This window comes from Halichoerus grypus, chromosome 14 (assembly GCF_964656455.1).
Source record: "Halichoerus grypus chromosome 14, mHalGry1.hap1.1, whole genome shotgun sequence".
Classification (NCBI taxonomy): domain Eukaryota; kingdom Metazoa; phylum Chordata; class Mammalia; order Carnivora; family Phocidae; genus Halichoerus; species Halichoerus grypus.
In genome coordinates, this window is record NC_135725.1 from 83482243 (window position 1) to 83509161 (window position 26919).

A 26919-nucleotide genomic window follows, 5' to 3' on the forward strand; every position below is an offset into this window, starting at 1 on the left:
GGTCAGCCTGGCACCCTGAGGGGCCCAGTCCGCCTGGGCCTGGGAATTCAGAGATGGGTGCCATGGTGGGCCTAGAGCAGGAGGTAAGGGATTCAGGGCTGAGCCCTACCTTGCTACCCCCTGACAGGGGCCTTGGATAAGTAATGCCCACCCTGAGCCCCCATCTTAAAAATGCTGCTCTGCCCGCCCCTGAAAGTTGTCATGTGGCTTCATGAGATCGTATAGGTCTAAACCCCTCTACAGACATTCAAGAACTGTCCAGATGGGAAGAACTTGATATTTGTCACCTGCTGGGACATTTACATATTCCTTTCTCTCAGATAGTGTCAGGCACAGAGTAGGTGTTGGCCCATGCGAGCCGGGGCGGGGGGGGGGGGGGCAAGTGAGTGTTGAATGAGTAGGTGACAAAAGTTATTCTTTGTGAAGCACCTGATGCATATCAGGCCCCACACAGGGAATTTTCCGTAAGGTGCTCTGAGCCTCACAATGGCCTTGGGAATTTAGGTATGTGCCCATTTTACAGATAAGAAAATCGAGGCCCAAAATGTGAAATAACTTACCTAAGGTCACACGGCCAGTGGTTGAGGAAGTTAGGATTCACACCTGACTCTCATGTTCACGTGTCCCCCAGTGGCCCACTGGGTCCCCCCCTCCCCGGGGATGCTGGTAAGTCTTTAACAAACGGTTCCCTGGGAGGCGGTGGAGGGAGGGACTTGTCCAAAGCCCTGACTTGTAGTATTTGCCAAATTCCATGGTGTAAATCTTCCTCCCGTTTTTTGATTTCAAGCAACCAAAGTGATACCAACTGTCTCACAAAATCCCTGAGAATGTAGCAAGCGGCCCTCTGAGCCAGTAACGGCTCCAGTGCAGCGCCCCCCACCCCCCCACCTCCCCCCACCCCCACCCCCTCCACCCCTACCCCCTCCACCCCCACCCCCACCCCCACCCGCCGCCAACCTTTGCAAGCCCAAGGAAGGCCACAGCGTTAGCAGTGGCCCCGGCCCGGGACAGCAGACTGGAACCAGGCAAATGGCTTGGTGGGGAAACGTGTGCCTCCGGACACATCCCCAGCCCTGTCCCACTGGCGTCCCTGGAGCGTTCTTGGGTTCTCCGTGTCACACAGAGACTTGGGCAGGACGGATGAGACCTGGAGATACCCATGCGGTACGGCGCCTGGAATATTAAGGCCTGCCAGTCCCACCGTGTGCGATATTCCTGCCAGGCCTGGAGTGGAGCCCTGTAAACGCCGGGATATAATGGACAATAAAAGTCGCCGGAAAATAGTGAGTCTCCTAGGACCACTGGCGTCCCTGCCACACGCAGCCTGCTGGAACCACGAGCCCTGTGATCATGAGGCACGATCGTCACGTAAATATATAGGGTCTCTCACCAGCCGCGGGCCAAGATTTATTTTATTGAGACAGCTGGGGGAGGGGGACGGCTCAGGTTCATCGTCCTGGTAACTTGGTGAAATGCTTTGCCATCACTTCCCAGCTTCTGAGAGAATGCAGCGGAGGCCAGTGTGGCCTCTCCCACCCTTCTGAAAGGGGGGATCCCCCAGAGGCCATGGGTGCCTCCCTGCCACATCCACAGGCCCAAGGGGCCTGGTTGGCCCTGAGACGGGGGTCCCCCGGCCTTATTGTGAACAGTCGGTTTGTAGAGTGGGCTGCCAGAAATATTTGCTGTTGAATGAGCACTGTTTTTACGATGATAATGGTAATCATTGAGCTCTTGTGTGTACCTGGGTCCTGAGAGTCCTAGGCTGGTATTTTGCCTGCAAGTCCCCGCCTAACAATCCTAAGAGGCGGGTCCCACCTGGCCCCCTGTTTACAGAAGAGGGAACAGCAAAGAGGTGACTTAGGGACTGGCCTGAGCTTGTGTGGTCCGGCAGGTCAATGCAGGACTTGAACTTTGGGCTCTCTCCAGAGCCTGTGCTGGGCTGCCTCCACCTCCTTACTGCCTGGCCGTCTGGTCCCAGGGGGACCCAGAGCCACCACCTCCCCGAAGCCCCCTTGATTAACTCAAGTTAGAAGCAATGGCACCTTTTGTGATTTTGCAACACAGAGAAGCACTTTGCTCTGGTCCCCCCTCCTCCACCACGTTTGCTTTTTCCCCGAGGGCAGGAACCCGGTGTGTGCACTGCAGAGGATGTCCAGGTGAGCGAGGACTCGGGCCTGTGTTTTCATCCAGGGGCTGCCTCCCTCCAGCTGGGACTCCTCCGGCAAGTCACAGGCCTCTGAGCCTCAGTCTCCTCAACTGTCAGATGGACGCACTGTCTGCCTCGCAGTGTTGCTTGATGAGTGCACAAGCTGCCAACACTCCTGAGGGATCTGGCCCAGGCCCCGGCACGTAGGGGGTACTCTCTGCGGGACCCCCACATACATATGTCGCCTCGGTGGTTCCGTGTCTGGGAGCCGGGGAGGCCTCTGAGCCGCGCCCCCATGTGCTGTGGCTTGTTGTGAAGGGGACGGGCGGTGTTCAGGGGGCTTCTGAAAGTCTTCTAAAGCCAGACAGAGTGTCCCCTCTGTAATTCTAGACCCAGAAGATCTGGTTTTCTTCCCAGGAATGCGCACATGATTAGATACGGGATCCCTGAGCTCAGCTGCGGGGCACCAGCAAGTTCTCCGTCAGTCTCCTACAAAGGGTCAGCGCAGAAAGAGCCGCCCTCCCCCCCCCCCAGACTGTGCTGCCGACCCACTATGCTGTAGGTGGGGAAACTGAGGTCCAGACACATGCTCTGATTTCCCCAGGGTCACGCGGTCCTGTGAGAGTCCCTGAGGGGTCCTGAGGACCTCCCCCCCCAGCCACCACACCACTCGCCACAGCTCAGAGCAGAAATCCCGCAGCAGTTACAAGTGGCCTTGCACTTCCCAGGCCCTGCTTGGGTCCGTGAGGGTCCTGGGGGGACACAACGCAGGAAGATACAGGCACCGCCCTGGTGGGGCCCCAGAAGCTGTGCTTGCCTGCTGGCCAGTCACTCTGCCCCAGGGGGCAGGACCGGCTGCAGAAGTGGAGCTCGGCCTCGTGGACATGGTGCTGGAGGCGCGGGCTGGTTCGGGAGGCCCCAAGGGCCCTGCAGCGGACGGAGGGGTGGGGATGCCTGTCCGTGGCCCTCTGCACCGCTCTGCCCTCTCGTCCACGTCCGGGGCGGACAGCCGGGCAGTGACCGGGAGCGCTGGAGGGCGTGGAGGCTGACCAGAGCCGACTTAGACTTCTGGAAGTTTCTTGCCCCCTCTCAGGCCCAGGGGGAAGTGGAAGGCTCCCTGGGGTTGGCTCGCCCGGCCTGTATCTGTTTTCCCTGGGTGCTGTGCTGTGTCCCGAGGGGCAGGAGCACACGAGTCCCCAGAGGCAGGTCTCTGCCCTGAAGAGAATTCCTCTCCAGCAGGCAGGAGCCCAGAAGCAGAAGAAAAACAAGGTTTAGACAGAAGGCACCCAACTCGGAGGCCTGACCCGGCCGGTCGGGAGCTTCCTCTGTGAGTCAAGGCTGATGACACCCACCTAGCCGGGTCATGAAGGACCGTCCTCGAGGCGTGCCGCATGCACCAGGGCCTGGGTGGGGAGTCCACCCCGCAGGCCCCGGGAAGGCCGGCCTGGGCCCAGCGGCGGCCACCCAGGGGGCCAGCACCTGGCATACGCCTGACAGTTGGCCCCGGGCGGCGGGGAAGGTATGCTGGCAGGTGGCCGAGCCGCGGTGCCAGGATCTGGCTCGGTGTGTCCTCTGGGGCCTCAGCTGCCATATGCCTGTGTCAGTCCCAGCGCTCGGGCTGCAGATGGGGCACTGAGGGGAGGGGGCTGTTCGCCTAGGGTAGAGGTGGCTCTTGTTTTGGAGGAGGACGCAGGTGTTGGCCACGGGACTGCTTTTCGGAGACCGAGGGCTAGGGCCAGCCTGGAGCCTTCCCGACTTCCTCCCGTGCGTGCGCAGGTCCGAGGGCCTCCCCGGCTTTGATCCCACTGTGTCGTCCGCCAGAGTTCCATTCCCCTCTGCTCCTAAACCTGCCCATCCACGTAGGCCACCTCAGCCTCTACCTGTTGTAAGAAGCTGTCCGGGACCTTGCCTGGCCCAAAGTGAGAATCCGTCGGTCCTTTTCCTGTGGGCACGTTTCATGTTCTTTTCTGGTTTCTGGATCTGTCTCTGTGTTCGGGGGTTCTCTCCTGGGGAGACAAGAAGAGCAAGGGAGTTTTTGTCTGAGTCATCTCAGGGTTAGCGGCCATCAGCCCAGGCCCTGCACGGAGAGCAGCTGGGAAGACCTATGGAAGGAAGGGAAGGTAGGAAGACTCTGAGTCCTGGTTCCTAGATCTGTGGTCTTGTTGGGAGAGTATGGGGCGTGAATGAGGATGTAATAATAATCAGCAGCAGTTCCATTGGTTGGGTGTCCGTTATGTGCCAGGCCCCCGGCTACATACTTTTGATTCATGTGATGTCACAGCCCCGACTAGCAGCCCAGGGTGGTAACACGGGGCTCAGGAGCTGGGACATGGCAGAGCCAGGACTCGAACCCACTGCGGCTGCCTTCCACAGCTCTCATCTGTCAGGCAACAAATATCTGCGGCTCAGCTTACAAAGGAAGAGACTAGAAAGGGTTAGGCTTTTAAAGGGACAGCAAGAACTTTTATACTTCTTAGCATTTGCTGGGGCCCCAGTAGGGATGGGCGGGGATGGAGTACAAGGGACACAGGAAGGACACCGTGTCGCTCCCGAAGCCCAGGCTGGCTTAATCCTGCCATCTGCTGTCAGGGTACCTGCTTCTGGGTTGGGGGCGAGCGGTTCATAAAGCGTCTGAACAGCAAACCCCTTTGCCTGAGCAGCGTGGGGTATGGGATGGGTTAAGGAGGCTGGGTCCCGGCCAGATGCTGCCATGGCTGTGCTCATGGCCCTAGCAAGTCTCTAATCCTCCAGCCTCAGTTTCCTGGAAGGTAGAATGGGGGAGCAGGACTGGGCGACCCCAGAGTGGATTCTGATGGCGTTCTAATCCTGCTGGTGTGGGGCACACCTATGTTTTCTCCTAGACCGGTGGCCGCTGCCATCAGATTCCCGTCCCTGGTGAGCATAGGGCTCCCTGGTGGCTGTGACAAGTTCCAGTCACCACAGAGGCGACGGTGGAGCTATTTTTGGGGCAGCGCGTGGTGGGGGAGTTTCCTTTTGGCAGTGACTGGGGATGGGAGTCTTGGGCAGGGGAAGTCCCGTACCGAGACAGGGCCGGCCCCTCTTCCTTCAGCCGCCCTGGCACACGGAGGCCACCCAGGTCCCCAGAGGCCCCTGCACCGCACATCCACCCTCTTCCCCGAGCTGAGCAGCCCTTCTCCCGAGCCTCTCAGGAGCCACTTTGCAAGGTACTGGCCTTTGTCCTGCCTCCGGCTGCGGGGAACCCCTCACTCTTTCCTGCCGCCACCTTTGCCCCGAGGCTGTGCCCGGCGAGTGGCAGGGAGGCTGGCGAGAGAAGCTTCTGGAGCCTGGGCTCCTGGGGCACCTGACCTGGCTGAGCCTCTGCCGCCGCTGCCCCCTCGATCGTCTGCCTGGTGGGGGTTGCCAGCGGGTCAGCGCCGTCAGCCTGGCATGACATTTGTCGCTGCCCAGGTGGGGGGTGCGGGCCATTGCCAACAATGGGTTTCACACTGAGTGATCACGGGCTTTGCCAGAACTCCTGAGGTTATGAGGGAAGCAGAAAAGGCAATTTTTTTCCCGCCTCTGGGATGAATTTTAGCTGCCTGGGCTCATTTCTGATGTCTGAGCAGCGAGTTCTCCACGGAAGGTTCTCCCACCAGGAGTAGCTATCCCCTTGTGGTCGTTCATCCTCCTGGGGCCTGGGGCGAACTTTTTACCAACACTGAAGCTGGGGCTGTTCCACTGGCTTTCCTCCTTCCGTTACTGGTTGTCAGGGCTGTAGCCATGGTCTGAGTCAGGATATGGGGGTAGAGGAATTTCTCCCTGAAACTGCCCGTTCCCTGTGGCCCCTGAATGAGCTGGCCTGGGGGCCCCCAGGCTTCTCCTTCCCGGCCTCTGGTGTTTACAGACTGGGTCTGCAGCCTTCTACCTGGCCCTCCCTTTGTGGCCTGCTGGGGCCACAGAGCTGAGTGGTTTGGTCTCTACCTTCAAGGAAATCTCCAGCTGGGGAGAGAAAAACACGAGCAGGCAGTGAGAACACGGGGACAAACACTGTGGAGCCAGGGAGTCACTGACGGGGGGCGTCCAGGAAGACTGCGTGGAGGAGGTGCCCCAGGTTGGCCTCTGAAGGAGGAGCCAGGTTTGCCTGGAGGTACTTCATTCCGGGGAGGGGGAGTAGAGTCTGCTAAGGCCTTGAGGAGAGAATGAGTTCATTTATCTGAGGGGTAGGGGTCCTCGGCATGGCTGGGACTGCCTAAAGGGTCTGAAGCTCCTAGCAGGGTGAGATCCCAGCTTCCTCCGGCTCCAGTCTCCAAGGCTTGCCCCAAGCACATGAGATTAAAACCCAGACTTTGGAGAGAGTTAGATCTGGGTTCAAACACAGGGCTTATCATCTACTAGAGCCAGGGGCTTGGTGGGTCACTTATCTGTGCCTCGGTTTCTTCTTCTGTAAAATGGGGTCATGGCAGACATCCCGGCAGGGGTGTGCCGAGGCACTGCATTTAACTCCTTGGCACAGAGGAAGTGCTGGGTATCGTCCTCTTCCAAGTGGGTGGGATGAAGCATGGCCTTCACCGGGTCCTGGAGCCAGACACCTTCCCAGACAAAAACCCATGGCCTCGTTGCTCCTTTACCTGAAAGATGAGATGTTTACAGCTCCTGTATTTTTTTTCTTCCTGAATTGAGTTTTATTATCCGAGCAGGAGGAAATGAAAGGTGCTTAGGAACCTTCTCAGTTTTAAAAAAGGCTCTGGGAGGAGCGCCTGGGTGGCTCAGTCGTTAAGCGTCTGCCTTCGGCTCAGGTCATGATCCCAGAGTCCTGGGATCAAGCCCCACATTGGGCTCCCTGCTCCGCAGGAAGCCTGCTTCTTCCTCTCCCACTTGTGTTCCGTCTCTAGCTGTGTCTCTCTCTGTCAAATAAATAAATAAAATCTTTAAAAAAAAATTAAAAAGGCTCTGGCCAGCGGTGCAGTGGGAGGGGAGGTGTGTTTTGAATGACTGGATTTCTGCCCGAGCTGAGACCATGGGAACCCTGCAACATGAGGGTGCGCATTCCTTGCTTGGGGCTCCAGACTCAGGGGAGGAACCACTGGCCCTCTACCCCTGACTGATCAGAAGTGTATGCAGTCAGCTCCCCCCGCCAGGCCCCGGGCGAGACACTGACGGTTTAGAGATGACCGCAGAGATGGGCTCCTGCTCAGAAGGCCCACAGAGGAGGAAGAGGGGGTGACCTAGGAAGCAGTTGGTGCCCAAACCGTGGGCTTCAGGAAGAACCCCACTGTGCGGACACCAGCAGATGGGGGAGGGGGGAGCCTGGGTACTGCCCAACTGCCCCCGCATGCCCACTCTTCGGGGTCTGTTTCTTCTTTATGGAGGGAGACAGCCCAGGCGGGACTTGCCCAGGACCCCAAAGGAAGCGTCGAGCCTGAGCAGGACCCAGGATCTGGTCCTGATGTATGTATGCGACTTTGCCCGTGACAGTCCAAGGATCCCCACAGGGGTGTGTGGTTGGGAAGGGGAGGGCCCTCTGCTCAGGGGCCTCGGGTGGGGTGGAGGAGTTGGGAAATGCAGGAGGGCAGGCCCGTGCTGGCTGGGCAGAACTTGGAATGCCTTGTGCAGGCACACGGGCCTTGTCCTGGGGAGCTTTGGGCGGGGAGCGGCAGATCGGGATTCGTGCCCACCCTGTGAAGAGGCCCTGGAAGGACGGGGCTGGTCATGGTCCCATGTCTTAGAGAAGACAGGCTCCTACTGGTCCTGAAGCTGAGGAATCTGAGCAGCATGTGTGGCTTCGGGGGTGGGGAGGGGAAGTAGGACCAGCCCGGAAACCAGACACCGTCTGTGGCTCATCCCCTATGGCTCCCAGGCCCCCATGACTCTGGCCTGAGATCTGGCTGCCTCTCGTCCAATGATGAATGGGTAACGTCTGCTTATCCCCAGACCAGAAGAGAAGCGGGGCCGGGGTGGGGGGAGGACCCAGCGGCCAGAGCCAAACCTCTGGGCCAGAATTCATTCATTCATTCACTCTTCCAAGGCAGTAAGGACCGGGGGAGTCCGACAGACTTGGTTTCAAGTGGCAGTTCTGCCCGTGGCCTGCTGTGTGACCTTGGGCCCATCCCTTAGCCAGTCTGAACTTCCGTATCCTCTTCTAGCCGTGTGGATCATAGCAGCCCCCACCTAGGGTGGCCACGAGGGAACAAGGCCTGCCCAGCCCCTGGCGCGAGCCTGCTGCGTACACGGTGTGTCCTGCATTAGGGCTAGGACCCTGCCCTCCCCCCCAGCCTGTCTGCACCGGCAGGACATTCCTTCCAGCCCCAGGCCCTTGTAAACTGGGTCATGAAATCGGTGGAGTTTCTTTGGTTTGCTCACAGCCTTGCTGGTCCGGGAAGCAGGTTTAAATGGCAGCGTTGTCCGATGTGTAGACTCTGGCAAGTGCCGTTTCTCCTCAGGGCCTCTTGCCTCATCTGTGGAATGGGACTGATGGCATCTCTTGGGCTGCTGGGGAGGCACTCCGATCACTCAGCTCAGGGGAGGCGCCCGATGTGGATGTTGTGTGAGGCCGAAGCTGGTCCAGCCTTGACCCCGCCAGCGGCACCGGGAGCTGTGGCATCTCCTTGCCGGGCCTCAGATCTCCACATGCGAAGGGGCCTGAAGGGGTGCGTTGGGCAGGGCTGCCTGCGACACCTGTCCTAGGCTTCTGCCACCAGGGGCCTGCTGGCCAAGCGGAAATAGCCCTGGTGCCCACACGTGGTGCCAGTATTGGGTCACTCACCGGGGGAGGAAAGAGAACTGCGGGGGGAGGGCGTCAAGTCACCGAGCTAGTTTCCTGCTTTGGGAAAACAACCCTTAAAGCTGTTCACGGCCCTGGAAGGACTGAGAAGGGGCCTTCCTCAGGCAAACTGGCCCAGGCTGCAGCGTCCAGGGGAGGCAGGGGCAGCAGCATGCCTGCCTTGGTTGACGGAGCGACAGTGTGGCCGGGCTCAAAGCCTGCGGCCGTCGGGAAAACCCTGACCACGCGCGGACGTACGCGCACATGCCTGGGAGAGGGCAGGCAGGACACGCCGTTTCCACCTCAGGGTTTGAGAACAAAGTAAGACCTGAACAAATACTTGCCCCCCCACAGAATATGAATGCACCACCACAAGACCCCCAACATACAGAGCCTCGCGTGCATAGATCCCCAAACCTGCCCCAAGCCAGGTCCTTGCCCTGAGCCTTCCTGGGGTCTTGAGTCGTCTTTCCGGGAGAGGGTAAGGGCCTCCGTGGGCTGCCAGCCTCCATGAGGTCTGTCATTTGGGCAGTAGGGACAGGAGGGACATGACTCCTCTAGATGAAGTTTCCAGAAATTGGGAGGCAAGGGCCAGGGGACAGAAAGGCCACTGGAGAAACCTCCTCGCCCAGCCCAGCCCAGGAGCCAGTCCCTTCCAGGGAGTGCTCAGATGAAACCCAAGCCCCGCATTAGTAGGAGCTTCGCCTGAAGGCCAGGCCGGGAGGAGAGTGTCAGGGGGCTTTGCAAAGAAAGGTAGACACATGGGGCGCCTGGGTGGCTCAGTTGGTTAAGCGACTGCCTTCGGCTCAGGTCATGATCCTGGAATCCCTGGATCGAGTCCCGCATCGGGCTGCCTGCTCAGCAGGGAGCCTGCTTCTCCCTCTGACGCTCCCCCCCTCTCATGTGCTCTCTCTCATTCTGTCTCAAATAAATAAATAAAATCTTTAAAAAAAAAAAAAAAAAAGAAAGGTAGCCACAGTTCACATTAGCGATGAAGGCATTTGTTCCAGAGTGGTCCCAAAGAGGACATGCAGTGAGGCAGATGGAGCATGATCTGGGGGCCAACAGCCCCGGCTCTGTCGCTTACCAGCTGTGTGACCCTGGGCAAGTCCCCACCCTTCTCTGAGCACCAGTCCCCGTGTCCGCCACTCGTCCGCCCAGTGAGGGTTAGTGCTAATGACAGAGTCTCCGAGGACCTTCACATGTATCAGGCTCTGCTGTAAGGAGTTTTCATCTGTAAACACATTCGGTCCTCTCAGTGACCCTAAGAGGAACATCTATATTAGATACCCCATTTTCCAGATGAGGAAACTGAGTCACTGCATGGTTAAATGAAGCCAGGCCAGGATTTGAACCGAGGCACCTGGCTCCCTGGCAGGCCTCGCTGAACCCTTAGGCGCATCCTGATGTGGTCCCTGGGCACCTGGTGGACACGCACGCATGGGGAACCCGGGCTGGGAGCCGCACTGTGCACCCACTGTGCCTCAGAAACGCAGGGCCCTTGCTCCCCACAGAAGAAAGGCCCTCTTTTAGGTGGCCCTCAGTGCGGCCTGTGTCCAGGTTTCACATTCCATGCATTTTTGGCCCCTGACTCGGGCTTGGCAGCTTGGGCCTCATTGTTATTCGACTTGGCAGGAGCCACCAGGCACAGGCTGCTAGCTCCCTGTGCAACCCGGGGATGCACATGTGTGCTGAAGGGCTTTCCCTGCACTCTGTCAGTCTGAATCTCTGCCTTGGTCTTTCTGCATCCACACCCACTAAGAAGCAGTTTGGGGCAGGAATCTTCAGTAAAGGGGTTGGGCTTCCATGGAGGTATAGACAGAATGCAAAGTCTCTGAAAATGCAGCACCCCTGGAGAGCAAGAGGCAGGGACTACCTTGGACCCAGGAGGGGCTTTGGAGTCATTGAGAGCAAATCTAGCCCCATGACCTTGAGCTTCCCCTCTCTGAGCCTGTTTCCTCATCTATAAAATGGGTCTACCAAGAGCCCCAGGATGCATGGGAAAGATCTGGCCCACTGGAAATGTTCAGAGAACCTTCATTGCCTTCCTCCCAACCATCCCCCTCTTCCCTTTCTGCCTCCCTCCCTCCCGCCACGCTCCTTCTGTCCTCTCCCTGCCTCCTCCCGCCTCCTCATCGCCACCCTTCCTCTCCCCTCCTCCTTCCCCTCCCTGCCTCCTTCCCCTTTGCAGTGTCCCTCTCTGACACTCAGGAGCCTGTGACTTGCAGAATCCTCCTTGGCTGCTGCTTTCCTGGAACAAAGTCCCCTCTTCCTCACTGGGGAGGACATGGTGCAGCCCTTCCATTAGGTTCTGGATAGAACAACTCTTGGGTGGCTCAGTTGTTAAGCGTCTGCCTTCGGCTCGGGTCATGATCCCAGGGTCCTGGGATTGAGCCCCGCATCGGGCTCCCTGCTCCGCGGGAAGCCTGCTTCTCCCTCTCCCACTCCCCCTGCTTGTGTTCCCTCTCTCGCTGTGTCCCTCTCTGTCAAATAAATAAAATCTTTAAAAAAAAAAAAAAAATAGAACAGCTCTTAGGAACAGTCATTTACCAAAGCCCCAGGGCATTGGCAGAAAAGGTACCATGGACAGCAGAGCTGCATCGCCGTTGTGCTGTCCCAAAGGGCACGGACTCTGGGGGCTCCTGTCCATGGGGCCCCTGCAGTGGGTAATGGCCCCCTGTGGCCCTCCAGCCTAGGGATCACCCCTGCCCACTCCCTGTTTTTGAGGGAAGGGGCTTGTTCAGTGGGGAGATGACGTAGGAAGTTCTCCACCTTGTGTATAGGAAAGGAAGATGAGGAATTGCCACTAAGAGCCTGTGAGGAGTGCAGGGAGGTGGTTTTGGGCAAAGATGCCACCAGGGGTTTGAGTCCTGGCTCCACTGCCACGGATCTGGGCAAATCTCTTAACCTCCTCGTGCCTCAGTTTTCTCTTCTGTAAAATGGGACAATAATAGACCCTATCCCATGAGAGGCAGGGTCTGTTAAATGAGATGGGCGAAGAGGTGAAGTGTACAGAGCAAGGCCTAGCATAATCAGAGCACACAACTGTTGACTTATCATTATCATTACTGTTATTTCTGATGAGGCCAGGGACCCCTCGGCAGTGCTCCTGGAGCCCTGTGTGAGGTCTGGGGTGGGCTCCTGAGTGTGTAGTCTGCTGCCTCCGGGCACAGATGTTCGGAGGGTGCCGCTAATACCGCACAGGGCAAGTGGGGATGACCTTGGCAGACACCTGCTAAGCCTCTGCCCAGTGTGACTTGCCCAGGCTCCCAGCTGGTGAGTGACAGGGCCAAGATGCAAACCCAGGCCCACTGGCCCCAAAAGGCTGGGTGGGGTCGGATGCAGGGAGGGAGATGTAGAGATGCACATGCCGTGGTCAGCAGTCCACGTGAAGTCCGTCGGCAGGTGGGCAGGTGGGCAGGTGCACGTGTGGGCCTTGCCTCTGGGCCGCTCTGACACTTACAGAGATAAAGACAGAACCTTTTTGCTGAAGACAGTTCTTCTCCAGCCTTTCCCTGGAGGTCTCCCTAAGGGCAGAGGACGGTGAACATGTCACCCCGAGGGGTCTGGGGATGCAGCCCGCAGCAGCTGCCAAGCCTACAGGAGTCACCGGTTTTATCTTAAAATGCATGCGCATTTTACATTCTGTTCCCTCCGAATCCGGTTCATCGGCGCACACGTTTCCCCACTGAGTAACAGTGCTGCCTCGGGAAGCCGCTCGTGTTTGTGTGTTTATCCTGGGGCTTTTCCTACCAGTCCTCACTGTGTCACCCTGGGGGTGTGCGCTCCGGTGTGGGAGCTCAGGCACAGATGGTGGTGAGACGCCGAGGGGGCCGTGGTCCCATGTGCATTTCAGGAAGCCTCGGTGGCGCACGCGGAGGAGGGCTGGTGAACAGGGCACAGGCACTGGGGGGCCCAGGTGGGAGGAGAGTCTCACACTGGGACAGAGTCAGGGAGGATGGCGGGGGCAGAGGGCTCAGAAGTACGGACACACCCCCACAGCGCCCTCCTCCTGCCGCCGATTCAAGACGGGAAAAAAGAGAGCAAAAAATCTCTACATAAAATGCCATGTTTGGGGGTCAAACCTGGCTCAGTGTTGGCAGCTTCACAGCCAGGGGACAGCATGGGCCGTGCTTGGCAGGACGCGGCGCCCACCCTGCACGACTCCCCGCTGCGGAGGGCTCCCCTGCGAGCCTGAGTCCGGTCCATCTGCTCCACGTGGCCTCGTTCCGAGGGAGACACAACTGGAGAGTCAAGCTCAGTGGGTCATTTGGGGCTTGGTGGACATGCTTTGATAGCTCAAAAGGCATCGCAGACATCCCTGAGCCTGGAGGGCTGGATGCTCACCCCCTGTAGCTGGAAGAATCTACAGTGGGGAGGAAGGAAGAGACTCCTTTCTCGCCGTGCAGACGCCGCTGTGTTAATGAGGGCGGGTGTGGACTTGGGAGGTCTGTGCAACGGAGCTTGCTGAGCCACTGGACCAGGGGGGTGGGCTCTCAGGTTGGGGTTTGGCTGGGGTGTAGGTGACCAGGTTAAAGACTGAGAGAGTCCGTCTAGGGAGAAAGTGATGTCTCTGGTTGGTTCTCCAGACGCAGACCCTGAGAGTGAGAAAACCGTAAGGGAGTGGGGGAGGCCAACGAGCAGGGGTGTGATCTCGGACCCGCTGGCTCCACCCAGGGCTCTGGAGTGTGAGTCACACCTCGGAGTGCCCGAGTGTCCTGACCCGGGCAAGGGCACTTCATACCGGACCCCTTGGTCATTGATTAAGGGCTGTCCAGGGGCCACCAATTTCTAGGGACTCGACTCTGGCTCCGGAGGGTATAGACAAAGCTGCTGTGACAGCCTGGGCCGGTCCTGAGGGGCTCTGTTTGGGGTGTGGAGTCCGGGGGACAGCCGGGGCGGGGGCCCTCACCACACGCCTGCACTATGATAGGGACCTACCTCCCGTGCATCAGGCCCTGTCATTCTCCGCAGTGCTGTGGGAGCCCCGGCCTGGCCCTGGGCATGGAAGCTGCTGCAGAAATGCTTGTGGCCGCAGGAAAGGCTTTCCTCCCAAGGGGGAGGGCTTTGCCCCTTGCGTCCGGGAGGATCGTAGTGGCCAGGTGCCGGCTCTCACCTCTGGCTGTACCTCGCTCTGCCTTGGGCCGTGCCCCAGAGGCAGCCCTCCGCTAGTGAGGCTGGCAGAGGCTGCCTGTGACACCAGGGGAAGTGGTGTTGGGAGTGCTTCTTAGATGACATTTAGCTCAGGCCCAGGAAACACAGTGGGTGCTTTATCAGGGACCGCTGCTGTGGTTACCATGACAACTGGTGGCTGGCATCCTTGACTCTCCTAGGGGCCTCTGACGTGGCAGCCCAAACCCTGGGGGGCACAGGGGACTGCTCCCTTGTGCAGAGGGCTCTGCGCCTGCCTGGAGGTCTACGCAGCGCTGTGAGGGGAACCCATGGCCTTGGCCTTCCCCGGGTTTGGTGTACCAGGGCCCAGCAAGGATGGAGATGTTGGGTCCTTCCTGCAGCTCCTGCATGCAGGCTGACACACGGTCTCTCTCCTGACCACCCAGGCGGTCAGTCTGGGTTTTTGTGGGGGTGATCACGGGGGACAGGGCTTTGTAACTGCCCCCGGGAGGCACGGAGGACAATAATGTGGAAAGAACAAGGCTTTGGAGCCCAGCTCTTGTGGAGTGGAATCCGGCCCCTCCTTTGTTGGCTGGGGGGGCCGCCTTTAGACTTTTCCCTGCGCAGAGCCCGTTTCCCCCTCTATCCAGTGGGGATGATCCTCGCAACCTCATCAGACGGGAAATGGAGGGAAGGTGTGTCCTGTGGGGCATGGAGTCCTAGCCCTGCGGCTTCTGAGCTGGGTGGCTCTGTACCCCCCGCTGGAAGATGGGGTCAACGGAAGTGCCTCGTCCAGCCTGGTGACATGGAGGGGAGAAGGTGAATAGGCGTGTGTGTAAGAAAGCCCGCGTTTCCTTTTGCAGCCCGTGCCCCGGGAGGCTGGCATGCAGGATGGCCGGACAGCCCAGCCACATGGCCCACGGAGGAAGCCCGAACAGCCTCTGCCACAGCCCAGGGCCTGCACACCCCCCGGACTCACAGGTGAGCCCTTTGTCTTTGTCTGCAGAGCACTGGGGACTCAGCAGGGAGCTGGGTCCCTGAGGCTGCTTCATCCCAGCTACTGGAGGAAGCCCTCCCCGCCCCCCCCGCCCCCGACGGAGTCACTTCGTGAATGCTTCCGGGGGTGGGAGTGGGGCTCACTACCAACCTGGTCAGCCCTGATTTCACTCAGCAGCACTCGGAGAAGCCTTCTCTGTGCCGGACTCTGGGATTTCCGTGTGAATGGAATAGCTTTATGTCTGCGGGATCAGGGCTGGTTAGAAAGGCCATGTGAGAGGAGAGAGGAGAGAGTGAGGGGCTCCGGGGGGCACGGGCAGCCTGTGCATGCAGTCACAAAGTGCTTCCTTACTCTCAGCTGAAGCTGGCTTCCCTTTTTGGTTTTAGCTGCGTCCTGGCCCTCTTCAGCCTCTTATCTAGAACCCGCAGAGCCTCAGGACACTGGTTTCCTTACACCTACCTCACCCTGTGCAGATCCTCGGAGAGCCAGGCAGCCCCCCGCAGCTTTTCTGAAGGTGGCTTCTGGGGTTCCCAGCTGCCCGCATACTCTGTGCCTTTGCATATGCTGTTCCCTGGGCCTGGAGTGCCCTCCCTGACTCCTCGTCCAGGCCTCGGTCCAAATGCGGCTCCTTCTAGGGAGCCTCCCTGTCCCACCCCACTCCCCCCGCTGTGTGGCTCAGGCGCTGGGCTCTGGCCATGGCATTCCGCTGGGGAACTGGTTCCCAAGTCTGCCTCCCTTCCTAAACAGAAGATCTGGGGGTGGGGCTTTACCGGTCCCATCATCCCAGGCCAGGCCCAGAGGAGCCCCTCAATGCCAGGGGAGTCAGTGAACTGCAGATACATGTAATACACCCCGACATGGCTGTGTGTGAGACAGACACAGGTCTGCTCTTAGAAAGCACACAGCCTCATGGGAGAGAAAGGTAGGAAACAGGGCAGAAGAAACTCAGGGGCCCATGGAGCTCCAGAAGGCACATGATCCAAACTGGATGGCCAGAGAGGCCTCCTTTAGGGATTGGCATGCAGAGGCCTGGAGGGGGCAGGCTGGGCAGGTCACCTGGGCCAGGTGCTGCAGGGCCTTGTGGACAGCCCGGTATGATGCAAAGTCATGTCCAGGGTTGGCTTTGTCCCCAAAGCTATGAGACCCGAATCAAGGGGAGACTCAGAGACAGCTACCTTCTCGAGCCCCGGAAGGCTCGTCACAGCCTCTAAGTGCCTGCTTCCTGTTGGAGGACATCAGGTGGACTCTGCTGTTTGACCTGCTTGGCCAGGGCTTCCATGTGCAGTTGTGCGGGTGTGTACTGCACAAAGGTGCCTGGCCAAGGAGGCCGATGAGTCTGAGATCCTTCTACACCTGAGTTCTCATCAAGCCATGCTCCCTGTGTGGGGCTCCATCAGCCCAAGGAAAGGAGCAATTTTACAGATTCACGAAGAGGTGAGACATGTGAACTAGTAGACACGGTGTCTACTAGTGTGTGTGTGTGTGTGTGTGTGTGTGTGTGCGAGCGTGCACTCGTGTGTCTGCACGCACGTGCACACACACCCCCCACATAGAGTGTCCTAGGGCATCTGCACTATTTGTACTCTCCACTCCGGTTACTGGAGGGGACACGGGCCCATTTCCCAGGTGGAATTTGGGGAGGCAGACCCCAGAAAGCCCAAAGGCCCGTGGCCACTGCTGGTGCCGAGTCCACCAGGACAGCTCACTGATGGCTGGGGGCAGTGGGGCCTCCTCGGGTAATGCAGCGATTTGTCATATTAAGTCATTCACTAACAATTGAGTCCCCCTTGATTAATCTCCCAGAATTAGCCAGTTGCATTTTGAGCAATTAGGGTTAATTACAGCCTCATTTGGCAGAAGAGAGAGCCCCGTAATTATTTCACGAACAAGGCGAGGCGGCGGTGTCCGGGCGTCTGGTCACACATGTTGGAGTGGATTAGACACGATTACTCGTCGTTGGGCGGCAGCCGTCGGCAAAGGGGCCTTCCGTCCCACCAGCATCTGGCCGGGGACGCCAAGCCGGGGTGCACAAGCCTTGTAGACACCGGCACTGCCCCGGGTCAGGGCGGGAATGAGGCCAGGCAGGTGCATCCTCTCTCCTCCACTCACGAAGCGCTGGTATTTAAACACCGCCTGGGGAGACATCGCGGCCCGAATCTTGCCTGTCTCAGGACATAGGAACACCTGAAATTGACAGCAGAGCCATATTCCTTGATGGCAGGAGGCCCTGCTGTTGCCCTGAAATCATCCTTAGGAGAAGGAGCCAGGGCCCGCGATGGCGAGAATACTGTGTTCTAGACCAGGCGGGGGGGGCTCCGATCCCGACTCCAGCCCTCACCAGCCAGGCAACAACGGGTAAATGAGCTGAGCCTCCACTTCTTCATCTGTAAAATGGGGCCGTGAAGACTAAGTGAGGTGGAATACTTTAAACCCCCAGCATGGCGTCTGACATTGTGGGTGTTAGGGAAAATATGGGTGTCACGGATTTCATTCTTCTCTTTTAACCTTCATTTTCGTGTTCATGGCTCAGGAGCCCAGAGCTGAAATACCCGCAGTGTAGAAGGAACAACTTAGCAACCACTCAAACTGGTTTTGTTAAGTTTCTGTGCCCCAAGGCTAGTGGTTTGTCATTTCAGGGAGCTTTCTAGCTGTGAGAGCTGTCCTCTTACTAAAATACGTTTGCTGAACGTGGTGGAGTCACATGTGAAATCATTGAGGTTTCAAATGAATGAATGAATGCATGCATGCAATCGAGAGAAAGAGTTCTGATGCCCCCATGCTTTATGATTTTACCAGTTTGCTGCTGAGCGTTTTCATCAGGAATGAAACAGAGCTGACCCACTAAGAACCACGTGAATTTCCAAGAAGGAGAAAGGTGCTCTTGTCTGAGAAAGCCCTGGTTAATGTGTCTTCCATCTGGAAAGTCTTTGCAAACCTGCTTGGGACGTGCCAAGTTCAGTTATATTGGGCCCTATTCAGAGAAAGAGGAATGCGCCTTACTTTTCAGGGGGTGGGACGGCTGCTTCCAGATCTGAATCACACAGGCCAAAATCTTTATGAAAATCTTCCCAAAGCAATGTTGGTAGTTAGGTAAGATTTAATGACCAAATATTAACAGCTATTAAAATTCAAGAAGTGTTTGCTGACGTGTTGTAAATTCAGCAAATGCTTGTCTCGTTTCTGCCTTGGGTCTGCTGAGGAGCCCCACACAGAAGTGGGTATAGACCGTGTGCGAGGTGGAAGGCCCCACAGAGGGACGGGCGGACGCTGAGGGAGCCCAGAGGGTGGGGTGGGACAGGGAAAGTTCTAGAGAGATGACAGGTGGGCTGGCCATGATTTAGGGCAAGACAGGGAGAGGAGGATGTCCCAGGAAGAGGAAGGAGCCAGGCCTGAAGGTGCAGGACCAGTCAGGTTAGGCAAGTGTTTAACTACCAGTGTTTGAATGGGAGAACGGCTGGTGCTTATGAAAGGCTGCGTCATCTGGAACTGAGTCTATAGTGAGTGATGGGTGAGCCCATTCGTGGTTTTAGGTGGACAAGGGAGCTTGCATTTTGGAAAGATCACTGGTTGCTGGTGCTCAAGGCACAGGTAGGGTGCAGATAGGAGGAGACAAGGCCACTGCCTTCTCCCCGGTGAGATGGTGCCATGGTCTTAAACGGCTGGACACGGGGAGAGAAGATTCCAGAGACTTGCAGGGAGAAAACCAACTGCACTTGGTAACTGAAGGGATGAGGGAGAGCCGAGTAGAGGATGTATCCAGACTTCTGGCGGCATGGCTGATGCTCTTTACGGCTTTCACCTTTCAAGTCCTGGCTTGCTAGTCACTGGAGTTGGTTCCAGATTCTCTTATGTATGTTTAAGCTCAGCTTCCTCTGAGCTCAGTCAGCGGGAATTGTCCTGAGGGACCCACTGCAATTGAGGCGATCCTATGCTTTGTTACCAGGTGATTCCTGTGTTTTGGCCATCTTGCTCACTGTTCCCATGTGCTGATGGCCCTGGGAGCTGAGTGTAGACTTCCAGGTTGGGACGGTCGTGGTGGTGGTCATGCCAACAGTGCACTACCTGGCACTTACCTCATCCCATCCTCCTACCAACTAGGAGCTAGGTAGGTCTTATTCAGAACTCGATTTGCAGGGGAGGAAACCAAGATAAATACCGCATATGTTTTGCTCTTGAGGGGCAGAGCCAGGAGTCTCTCCATGTCCTGTGGCCCCACAGCACCCCTTCCTGCCACCAGGTCTGCGAGAGGGAAGATGAGCTTTGGGTTTGAAATTAGCCAGATTGTGGAGACCTGAGCGGGGTCGGCCTCGTAAAGAGCCTGACAATATAGACTCTCTGTAAACCCTGCCTTTCTTTTGTGTAACACAGATTTAAAACACATCACCGTAAACACATACACTGAATCCATTAGAACTCCCCACACACGGTGTCAGATGTCTTTAAAGGTGAAATTCGTTTACAGGAAATGTCATTCTGATCAAGTATGCTTTTTAAAATCACAGAAACAGTTGCCTTAAAATTAATGATGCATTGCAAATATCAGGGAAAAAAAGACCCATTCAGTGTAAAGATGATTAAAATTCAGGTCAGAACTCTGACTTAGTCAGGCTAAATTTTTTAATGAGATTTCAGAAAATTAATTGGGCGGATGCATTTTTATTCTTTTAACATGTAATTTTATGCTCCTGGTTTTTTTTGTTTTTTGTTTTTTTTTTAAAGGGGGGATTTGTCGATGGCTGAGGCTTATTGTGGTTCAAACATTTTAAACTCAAATTAGCACAGGGTGGGAGGTGTTTGTGGCCTAATTTGATCTGACTTGGAGAAGAGAGCTTGGGTTTCTCGGAGGTTTCTGGGGTGGTTCACCAGCACACAACCCCCCCCCCTTTTCCAGCCTTGACCTGAGAAGCCTGGCAGCATTTCTTGGCAGGGGGGGTGGGATTGGGGATAGAGGTGACCTGGGGACCTTGGCCCTCTCCTTGGCCCCTTGTTCTGCCGAGCCTCTGCTGTCTGGGCAGTTGCTCCCTGAGGCTCCTCCTCTCGCTGAGATGGCCTCTCCCCCACCACGGGGCAGTGCGGACCCCCTCCTTCCCCCCACTGTGGCTGGCAGCGGAGTGTGGTCAGCATCACTCCCGCCACCTCCCAGCTTCTCCACCCACCTGCTCCTCCTCTGGGGGAGCACTGAGGGGCTCTCACCCTGCGGAATGGAGCTGAGGAGTCAGAAATGGCTTCCAGCAGCATTTGCCCTGCGAGTGGCCCACCCTAGACGGGGAGGCAAGGCAAGCCTGTTGTCTAGCGCGGTCCCTTGGCAAACAGTCCTGGATGACCCGTGCAGGGGACAGTGACATCAGAAGGCCACAGGGGCTTTACTGCAGTCAGGTGACGGGTCGATGACCTCTCTGAGCCTCCGCTTCCTCATCTGTAAAATGGGGCCGTGAAGACTAAGCGAGATGGAATACTTCAAACCCCCAACATGGCGTCTGACGTCATGGGTGTCATCGGTCTTATTCTTTGACTTCAAAATTCATTTCAGTTTTCACAGCCAAAGAGCCCAGAGCTGGCAAGAGCCCCAGTGCAGACCCTCAGTGGGGTGGGGATGGTGGGGACGGTGGTACAGCCGCTGAGAACTCCCCATCTCGGCTCGTCCCCAGCCCCCTGGGAGGCAGGTGCAGCCCTGGTCCTCGCCCTGCAGACTGAGCGACGCTGATACCCCTAATGACAGTAACACCATACAGCGTCTCCCAGGTGCCTTCATTCAGTAACTTACTTACCCCCCAGCAGCCCTCGGAAGGAGGCCCTGTGATCACCTTAATTGTACGCATGAGGAAACTGAGGCAGAGTGCTTGTCCACAGCCCCCAGCCAGCACGTGGCAGATCTGGGATTTGAACCCAGGCCTCTGCTCCCCCCCGTGTCAGTGTCTCAGCTGAGGGAGCCGGAGCGGCGGTCACCCCTCCGCTCCCCCTGGGCTGATGCTAATTTTCCCAGGAGCCAGCATGGGGTTCCAGGCGGAACAGGGGCCAGTGAGGACTATGAGATGAGCAGTTTTCAGAAAGGCCATCAGGATTACTGCCTTTGAGCGGTGTAGCGCGAGCTGCTCGGGGCCAGCCCCGAGTTTGCCGGGCAGCTCAGAGCTCCCGGGACCCTTGGCACCAGCATCACGTCCTGGAATCCTCAGAGAAATCCCGGGGCTGATACTGCTAACGTCCCCCTGTTGTGGACGGACTCACTCGGCTGCAGGGGCCAGAGTGGAGCTCGCTGAGGGCTGACCCGGGAGGGGAGGAAGCCCTTGGAGGTGGCAGTGGAGAGAGGCCTGGCCTTAGGGACCAGAACTCCGTTCACCTTTTCCTCTTGCACTCACAGCCCCTGAGTTACTTCGGAGTCTGGGCCCTCCTGGCTCAGGCACTGCGCCCTGTGTCCTGCGCTGCCCCCCGCCTGAACAGAGGGCATCGGGGGGGGACAGGACCCCATGCTGACCCCTGTGAGGGTGCTGTGTCCCCAAACCTGCCCAGGCTGTCCCCCTCCCACGAGGTGCTGCTGCCGGAGGAACCTCCCCCCCCCCCCCAGGAGCTCGTTCCTCTAATTAGGTCGCATGGGTTGTGACAGGAAATGCAAATCTGGGTCATCGCATATGCAGAAGTGCCACTGGAGTCTCAGGATGCCAGCTGGGATGTCGCCCCCCATCCTCCCCCCAGCCTCGGGGAGTTTCCTCGGGGCAGCGTGGCCTTTGGGGGCACATTTCTGGGGTGGACAAGGGACTCCAGCCACTAGTGACAGTGAAAAGCCCAGTGTTTGCACAGCAGGGACCCTAGGAGATCACGTCCTCCAAATGCTTCACTGTCCCGGGGGGGAAACTGAGGCCCTGAGAGGGGAGGGGCCCTGCCCAGGGCGCCTCTCAGCGCAGCTGGCTTGAGATCGGCAGGGAGTTCAGGTCTCAGCTCCCCACGGACCAGCTGTGTGACTGTGCCTCAGTTCCCTTCTTTATGATGTGGGATGAAAAGCCTTGCTTTCCAAGGCTGTTAGGAGATCGCAGCCACAAAACCTGTGTAAGCAGCTAGCGGGTGACTGCCGCGTGGTGGGCGCCTACTAGCCCGCGGCCGTGCCGTCAGCTTCACGGGCATGCGCCATCCGTGCGGGTGTGAGGAAGTCACCTTCTTCTGAGGGGGTGGCATTTCGGCTGCACTCCGAAGGGACAGTGGCTGCATCCCAAAGGCCCACAGCACACCAGGCCGTTGGGAGCACGTTCCTCCGTGTCATTTGACAAACATGCCCCGAGCTCTCGCTCTGGGCAGGTCAGAGCCTCCGCTCAGGGGACACAGAGGGGACAAAGACAGGGGCGTGCTTTTGGAGAGGCCCGTGTTTGGGGGGCAGGGTCTCAGGTGCCTGGAAGAAAGAAGCCAGCTGAATCAGGAAGCATAGACCTGGCTAGTCATGGGGTCTTGAAGGAAAAGCAGAGGAAGAATCTGAGTTGGGAGACCACCTGGTAGAGCTCAACGGGTGGAGACTCCAGAGTCCCCAGTCCCGGGTTCAGATCCCTCCCATTACTCACTGTGAGGTTTGGAGCCGGCCACTGCCTCCCCTCCGAGCCTCAGTTTCCTGAAATGTGGGGATAATGGTGATGCCTACTCACCGGGTCATGGGAAGCGTTCTACACGGTGCCCGGCAAACAGTAAGTGCTCAATAAATGCTCGCTCTTCTTACGTGGGTGCTTAGTATATAGGGAGGTTAATTGCTGTTACTAAGGAACTCGCTTGACAGACGCTGGTATGCGGTGGATGAGAATGTGGTCTTCCTTCTCCACCAGCCCTCCCTCCTGCTAAGCCCCCAGTAGGGAGCGGCTTCAAATCCCTCCCCAGGGTGGGTAATTATGCCTCAAGACTTCAGAGTCAAGGTTGGCCTAACCCTTACCTTGCTGAGGGAAGGAGGCAGCAGGCTGTGAGGCTCAGACTTCCATCACTCACTCCTGGCAGCGGGGTTTCCTTGGCACAGGGCTGGATCTGGGCAGGTTCAGAAAGGCCGAGAGTGGGAGTGAGGAGTAGCTGCTCAGGGCCCCTCTCCCCTGCTCCAGACCCCGCCTGTCAGTCATAAGGACCACTGAGCACCTACTGTATGTGTGTGTGTGTGTGGGGGGGAAACCTCAGCAATCTCACGTGATCCTTACAGCGACCCTATGAAACAGGCATGCTTCTATACCTCTCCGCCTTGCAGACAGGAAAGTGGGGCAGAGTGGCTTGGGTAACTGCCCCAGATCACCAGCCAGGGACCCAGGAAATATGCGTAAGGAAATATATATAAGGATACTTATTGCAACATTATTTATAGCGACAACAGCTATACAGGAAACAAGCTTACTGTGGTCTGGGGTTATTTAAATCCCTGTCAACTGACAATGTCCATCAGTTACTGAGAGAGGGAAAAGCAAGTCTCAGAGTAATGTGTTCACACAATTCTGGGTGTTTAAAAAGTACGCCATCTCCATAGATGTGAATATTTACCCACTCGACAAATGTTTATTGAGTGCCTGCCGCATGCGAGGCACCATGTTGCTGGGCGTACCTGCCGGTGGTCGGGAGACGGACAGGTCACGACGTAAAATACGGGATTTGGAACGCTGGAAGGTAGCAATGAAGAAGGAAGACGAGCCGGAAGTGTGGGAGGGACAGAAACGGCGAGGCTTCGAGGGACGGTCCAGGCAGAAGGCCCAGTGAGAGCAAAAGAGGTTGGTCAGTGTGGAAGGAGCAAAGTGAGCGGGAGAAAGTAATAAAGCAGCAGGATCGCAGAGGTGTGAGGAGCCTGGGTGGTCGGATCACGTGGGGTCTTAAAGCCTTCGTAGGTGGTCGTGGGGTGAGGACTTTAGTTATTGGGTTTTTAACTTTACTGAACCTTACCGTGATGGCGTGTGTTTTCCCTCATCCGTGCCCATTTCACGGTTTAAACGGAACACATTCGTGTAGTAAAGACAAAGAAGGAAAACATGGAAGTTGATTAAGAACAGACATCCTCAATAGGATGCCACTCACACAGGGCTCCCCAGGCTCCTGCCAGGGCTTCTTTGTCTACAGGTTGGTATTCGGGTGAAGGAGAGTTCCAGAACGCAGCCCAATAAAAGACCTCATCTTTCACCCCCGTGCGTGCTTCCGGCCCAAGTCTGGAAGAGGCCTTTTCACATTGGGAAATTCACACTTGTCCTTCCTGCTTCAGTGGGGCCCTCAGTGTTTCTCGTCCCACCCCCACTTCCCCCAATGAACTCCGCAGATGTTTCTGTACCCATACTACACGCGAGAGCCTGTCCCCGCACTAGCACCCAGCCCGGAGGGTCCCCAGCGGCAGCGATCCCCTGCCCCGGAGTGGGGGGTGGGGGCTGTAACAGGAGGAGGGCCCACTTTGCCAGGCGGACGCGGGGCAGACCAGAGCCGTGGCCTCCTCCCCTCCTCCCCCACGTTCCAGGGCCCGAGTGGGCACCCCTTCCTCTCCTTCTCCCCAGGGCACGTTGCACTTGTGTTGTGGGGACGGTAAGGGGGTACCTCACCGGGCAGCTCCATCCCGGGGCAGGCCCTACTCTCCGTGGTGGGTTTCAGCATTGGCCCCTGGAGAGTCAGCGTGAAGTGTCTGGATTCCTCATGTCACCGTGAAGGGGGCTGTTTATCCAAACAAGGGCTCAGAATGGTAAGGCTGCAGATGGATGCTCAGTTTTCTCAAGTTCGAGATGGGAGCCCCAGGAGGGGAAGTTGCCACATCTGATGACGACTTGCAGGGGGAGGGTTGGGGCTGGGAAGACCCAGCAGGGCCTCCCCCTTATTGTGTGACCTTGACGGGTCACTCCCTTCACCCCTTAATTGCACCTGCTCTATTTGCTGGCTCCGACCTGGGCGCAAGGGATTCAGAAGTGAGCAGAACCAGCAAGGCCCTGGCCCCGGGGAGCTGCCTTTCTGGGAGTAGGAGATAGAAACAAGCAGACTAATGAACGATCAGGTAATGAGGGATGGTGGAAACCCGTGGCCTCGGTTTCCCATCTGCAGAGTGGGGGTGTCGTGGCGTGGAGTCTCTGACAGTGAGGTTGGCAGTCACAGTCCCTCCTTCACCTTGGAGGAGCGCTGCTGGGGTTGCTAGGTTCTGGAAGGGGCCCCGGCTGCCCACATCCTGGCCCCTCACTGCAGCCTGGCTGGCCACTGATGTCCTCTGTCCCCATTCTCCAGAGGCACCCAAACCCCCTGTCTTTTCGCTGCTCGCTGGCCGACTTCCAGATCGAGAAGAAGATAGGCCGAGGACAGTTCAGCGAGGTGTACAAGGCCACCTGCCTGCTGGACAGGAAGACGGTGGCTCTGAAGAAGGTGCAGGTGAGTCAGCGCCCCCGTGGGGTCAGAGCCTTCTGTGTCTCAACACTGTGGCCCTGGGCCCGTTCCTGCCCCTTCCTTCTGCTCCCCTTCCTCTGCAGTCAGGACCCAGCTCTCTGGGCCGTGGGAAGGATTAGGTGGGCTCCTGATGACAAAAGCTCATGCAAGCCATAAAGGAAAAGGAAAATGAGCATGCACTGAACACCATTGTATACTGGGTCGTGCCTTGAGAACGGTCCTGTGGGTGAGGGTGGTCACCCCATTTTTCAGACCAGGAAAGCTGCAGAGGTGTATCTATCTCACCGGGCCCACCGAACGAGCTGAGGGGGAGCTCAGACTTAGACCTGCACCCACTCACCCTGGGCCCTGCACTTGCTGGTCGCCTCTGGGCTTGAGAGCCTTTGCTGGCCTCCGTGTTCCTCCTAAACGAAGGAAGGGGCTCAAGCAGGTGCGTCATCAGCCGCAGAGTCCAGCCAGGAAGCGTTTCAGTGAGAGCCACTGGGCCCATTTGAACGGGGCTTTGCCTCAGGAAGTAGCTTTAAATCCTCCCGCAGAGCTTCCCGAGACCTCAGTTTGCTCATTTGTCCTTTAAGAATGAGATGAACAGCCTGGGCTGAGGAGGCCAGGGAGAGAGAAGGTGACGCAGACGCAGCCACGAGGGGGGGAGCCAGCCAGTGGACCCGCACGATGGTTTCCTTGCTGGTCTGCAAACCGCACAGGCGGGTCCAGGTCGCTGGAGGAGGGACGGGCCCCTCCGCTGGGAACAGGCCCATTTGTCTTCCGAGGAGGGCCTCGCCTGGCTCTCTTTGTCCTGCCCTTTTTTTTTTTAAGATTTTATTTATTTATTTGACAGAGAGAGACACAGCGAGAGAGGGAACACAAGCAGGGGGAGTGGGAGAGGGAGAAGCAGGCTTCCCGCTGAGCAGGGAGCCCGATGCGGGGCTCGATCCCAGGACCCTGGGATCATGACCTGAGCCGAAGGCAGACGCTTAATGACTGAGCCACCCAGGCGCCCCTCTGTCCTGCCTTTTTGTGCCATGATGGGTTTTGGGAGTTCCAGTGCTTGTGGCTCCCAATGGGGGCTCTGGGAGCTGGGTTTTAACCACTCTTTCTCTTTTTCCTCCCGCCCAAGATATTTGAGATGATGGACGCCAAAGCCAGGCAGGACTGCGTTAAGGAGATCGGCCTCCTGAAGGTGAGCGCCTGGGCTGAGCAGGAGGTCCCCAGACCGGGCCACCTCAGGGCCTTCACAGCCCGTAGCCTGTTAGATTCAGAGACAACAGCCTTTTGAGGGTAGTGGCTCATTTGTTTTCTCACGGTTGGGTGGGCGTGGACCCCACCTCACGGCCGCCCAGCGCTCACGGCACCCCCAGACTGCCTGTCCCGGCCCCACATTGGTTGTGTTTATGGACGGCAGTGCCCGGCACCAAAGTCCTTCTCCTGAGGGCACCAAGTCGCCGCCACCCAGGAGATGCTCCACTCATCTGGGTGACTCGGCAAGGCCAGCCTGGGACGCTGGAGAGGATGCACAGCCAGGTGTGCGGCCCAGGTTCCTGGTGCCCAAGGGACCCACGTTGTCATCCTGTTGGGCTTTTCCCAGGCCCCCCCAGAGAG

The 26919-nt window shown here is 57.7% G+C and overlaps 1 protein-coding gene and 1 long non-coding RNA gene across 3 annotated transcripts in view; one reads left to right on the forward strand and one right to left on the reverse strand.

Annotated features, from left to right (window-relative positions):
- NEK6 (NIMA related kinase 6) overlaps nucleotides 1–26919 on the forward strand; it is an 84153-nt gene that overhangs the window by 24143 nt on the left and 33091 nt on the right. The window contains exons 2-4 of the mRNA XM_036107903.2: nucleotides 14843–14960; nucleotides 25168–25308; nucleotides 26438–26500. Coding sequence (XP_035963796.1) covers nucleotides 14871–14960; nucleotides 25168–25308; nucleotides 26438–26500 — 294 coding nt within the window. The 5' untranslated portion in view covers nucleotides 14843–14870. The remainder of the gene's footprint in view (nucleotides 1–14842; nucleotides 14961–25167; nucleotides 25309–26437; nucleotides 26501–26919) is intronic.
- LOC144380070 (uncharacterized) lies at nucleotides 19516–24665 on the reverse strand. Of its 2 annotated transcripts, none has more exons than XR_013443834.1 (3): nucleotides 23860–24665; nucleotides 22880–22968; nucleotides 19516–22567 (listed from the first exon to the last, which is right to left on the reverse strand). It is a non-coding gene; the product is annotated as an uncharacterized LOC144380070 (long non-coding RNA). The 2 variants fall into 2 exon arrangements; XR_013443835.1 differs by having other exon boundaries at nucleotides 23528–24665.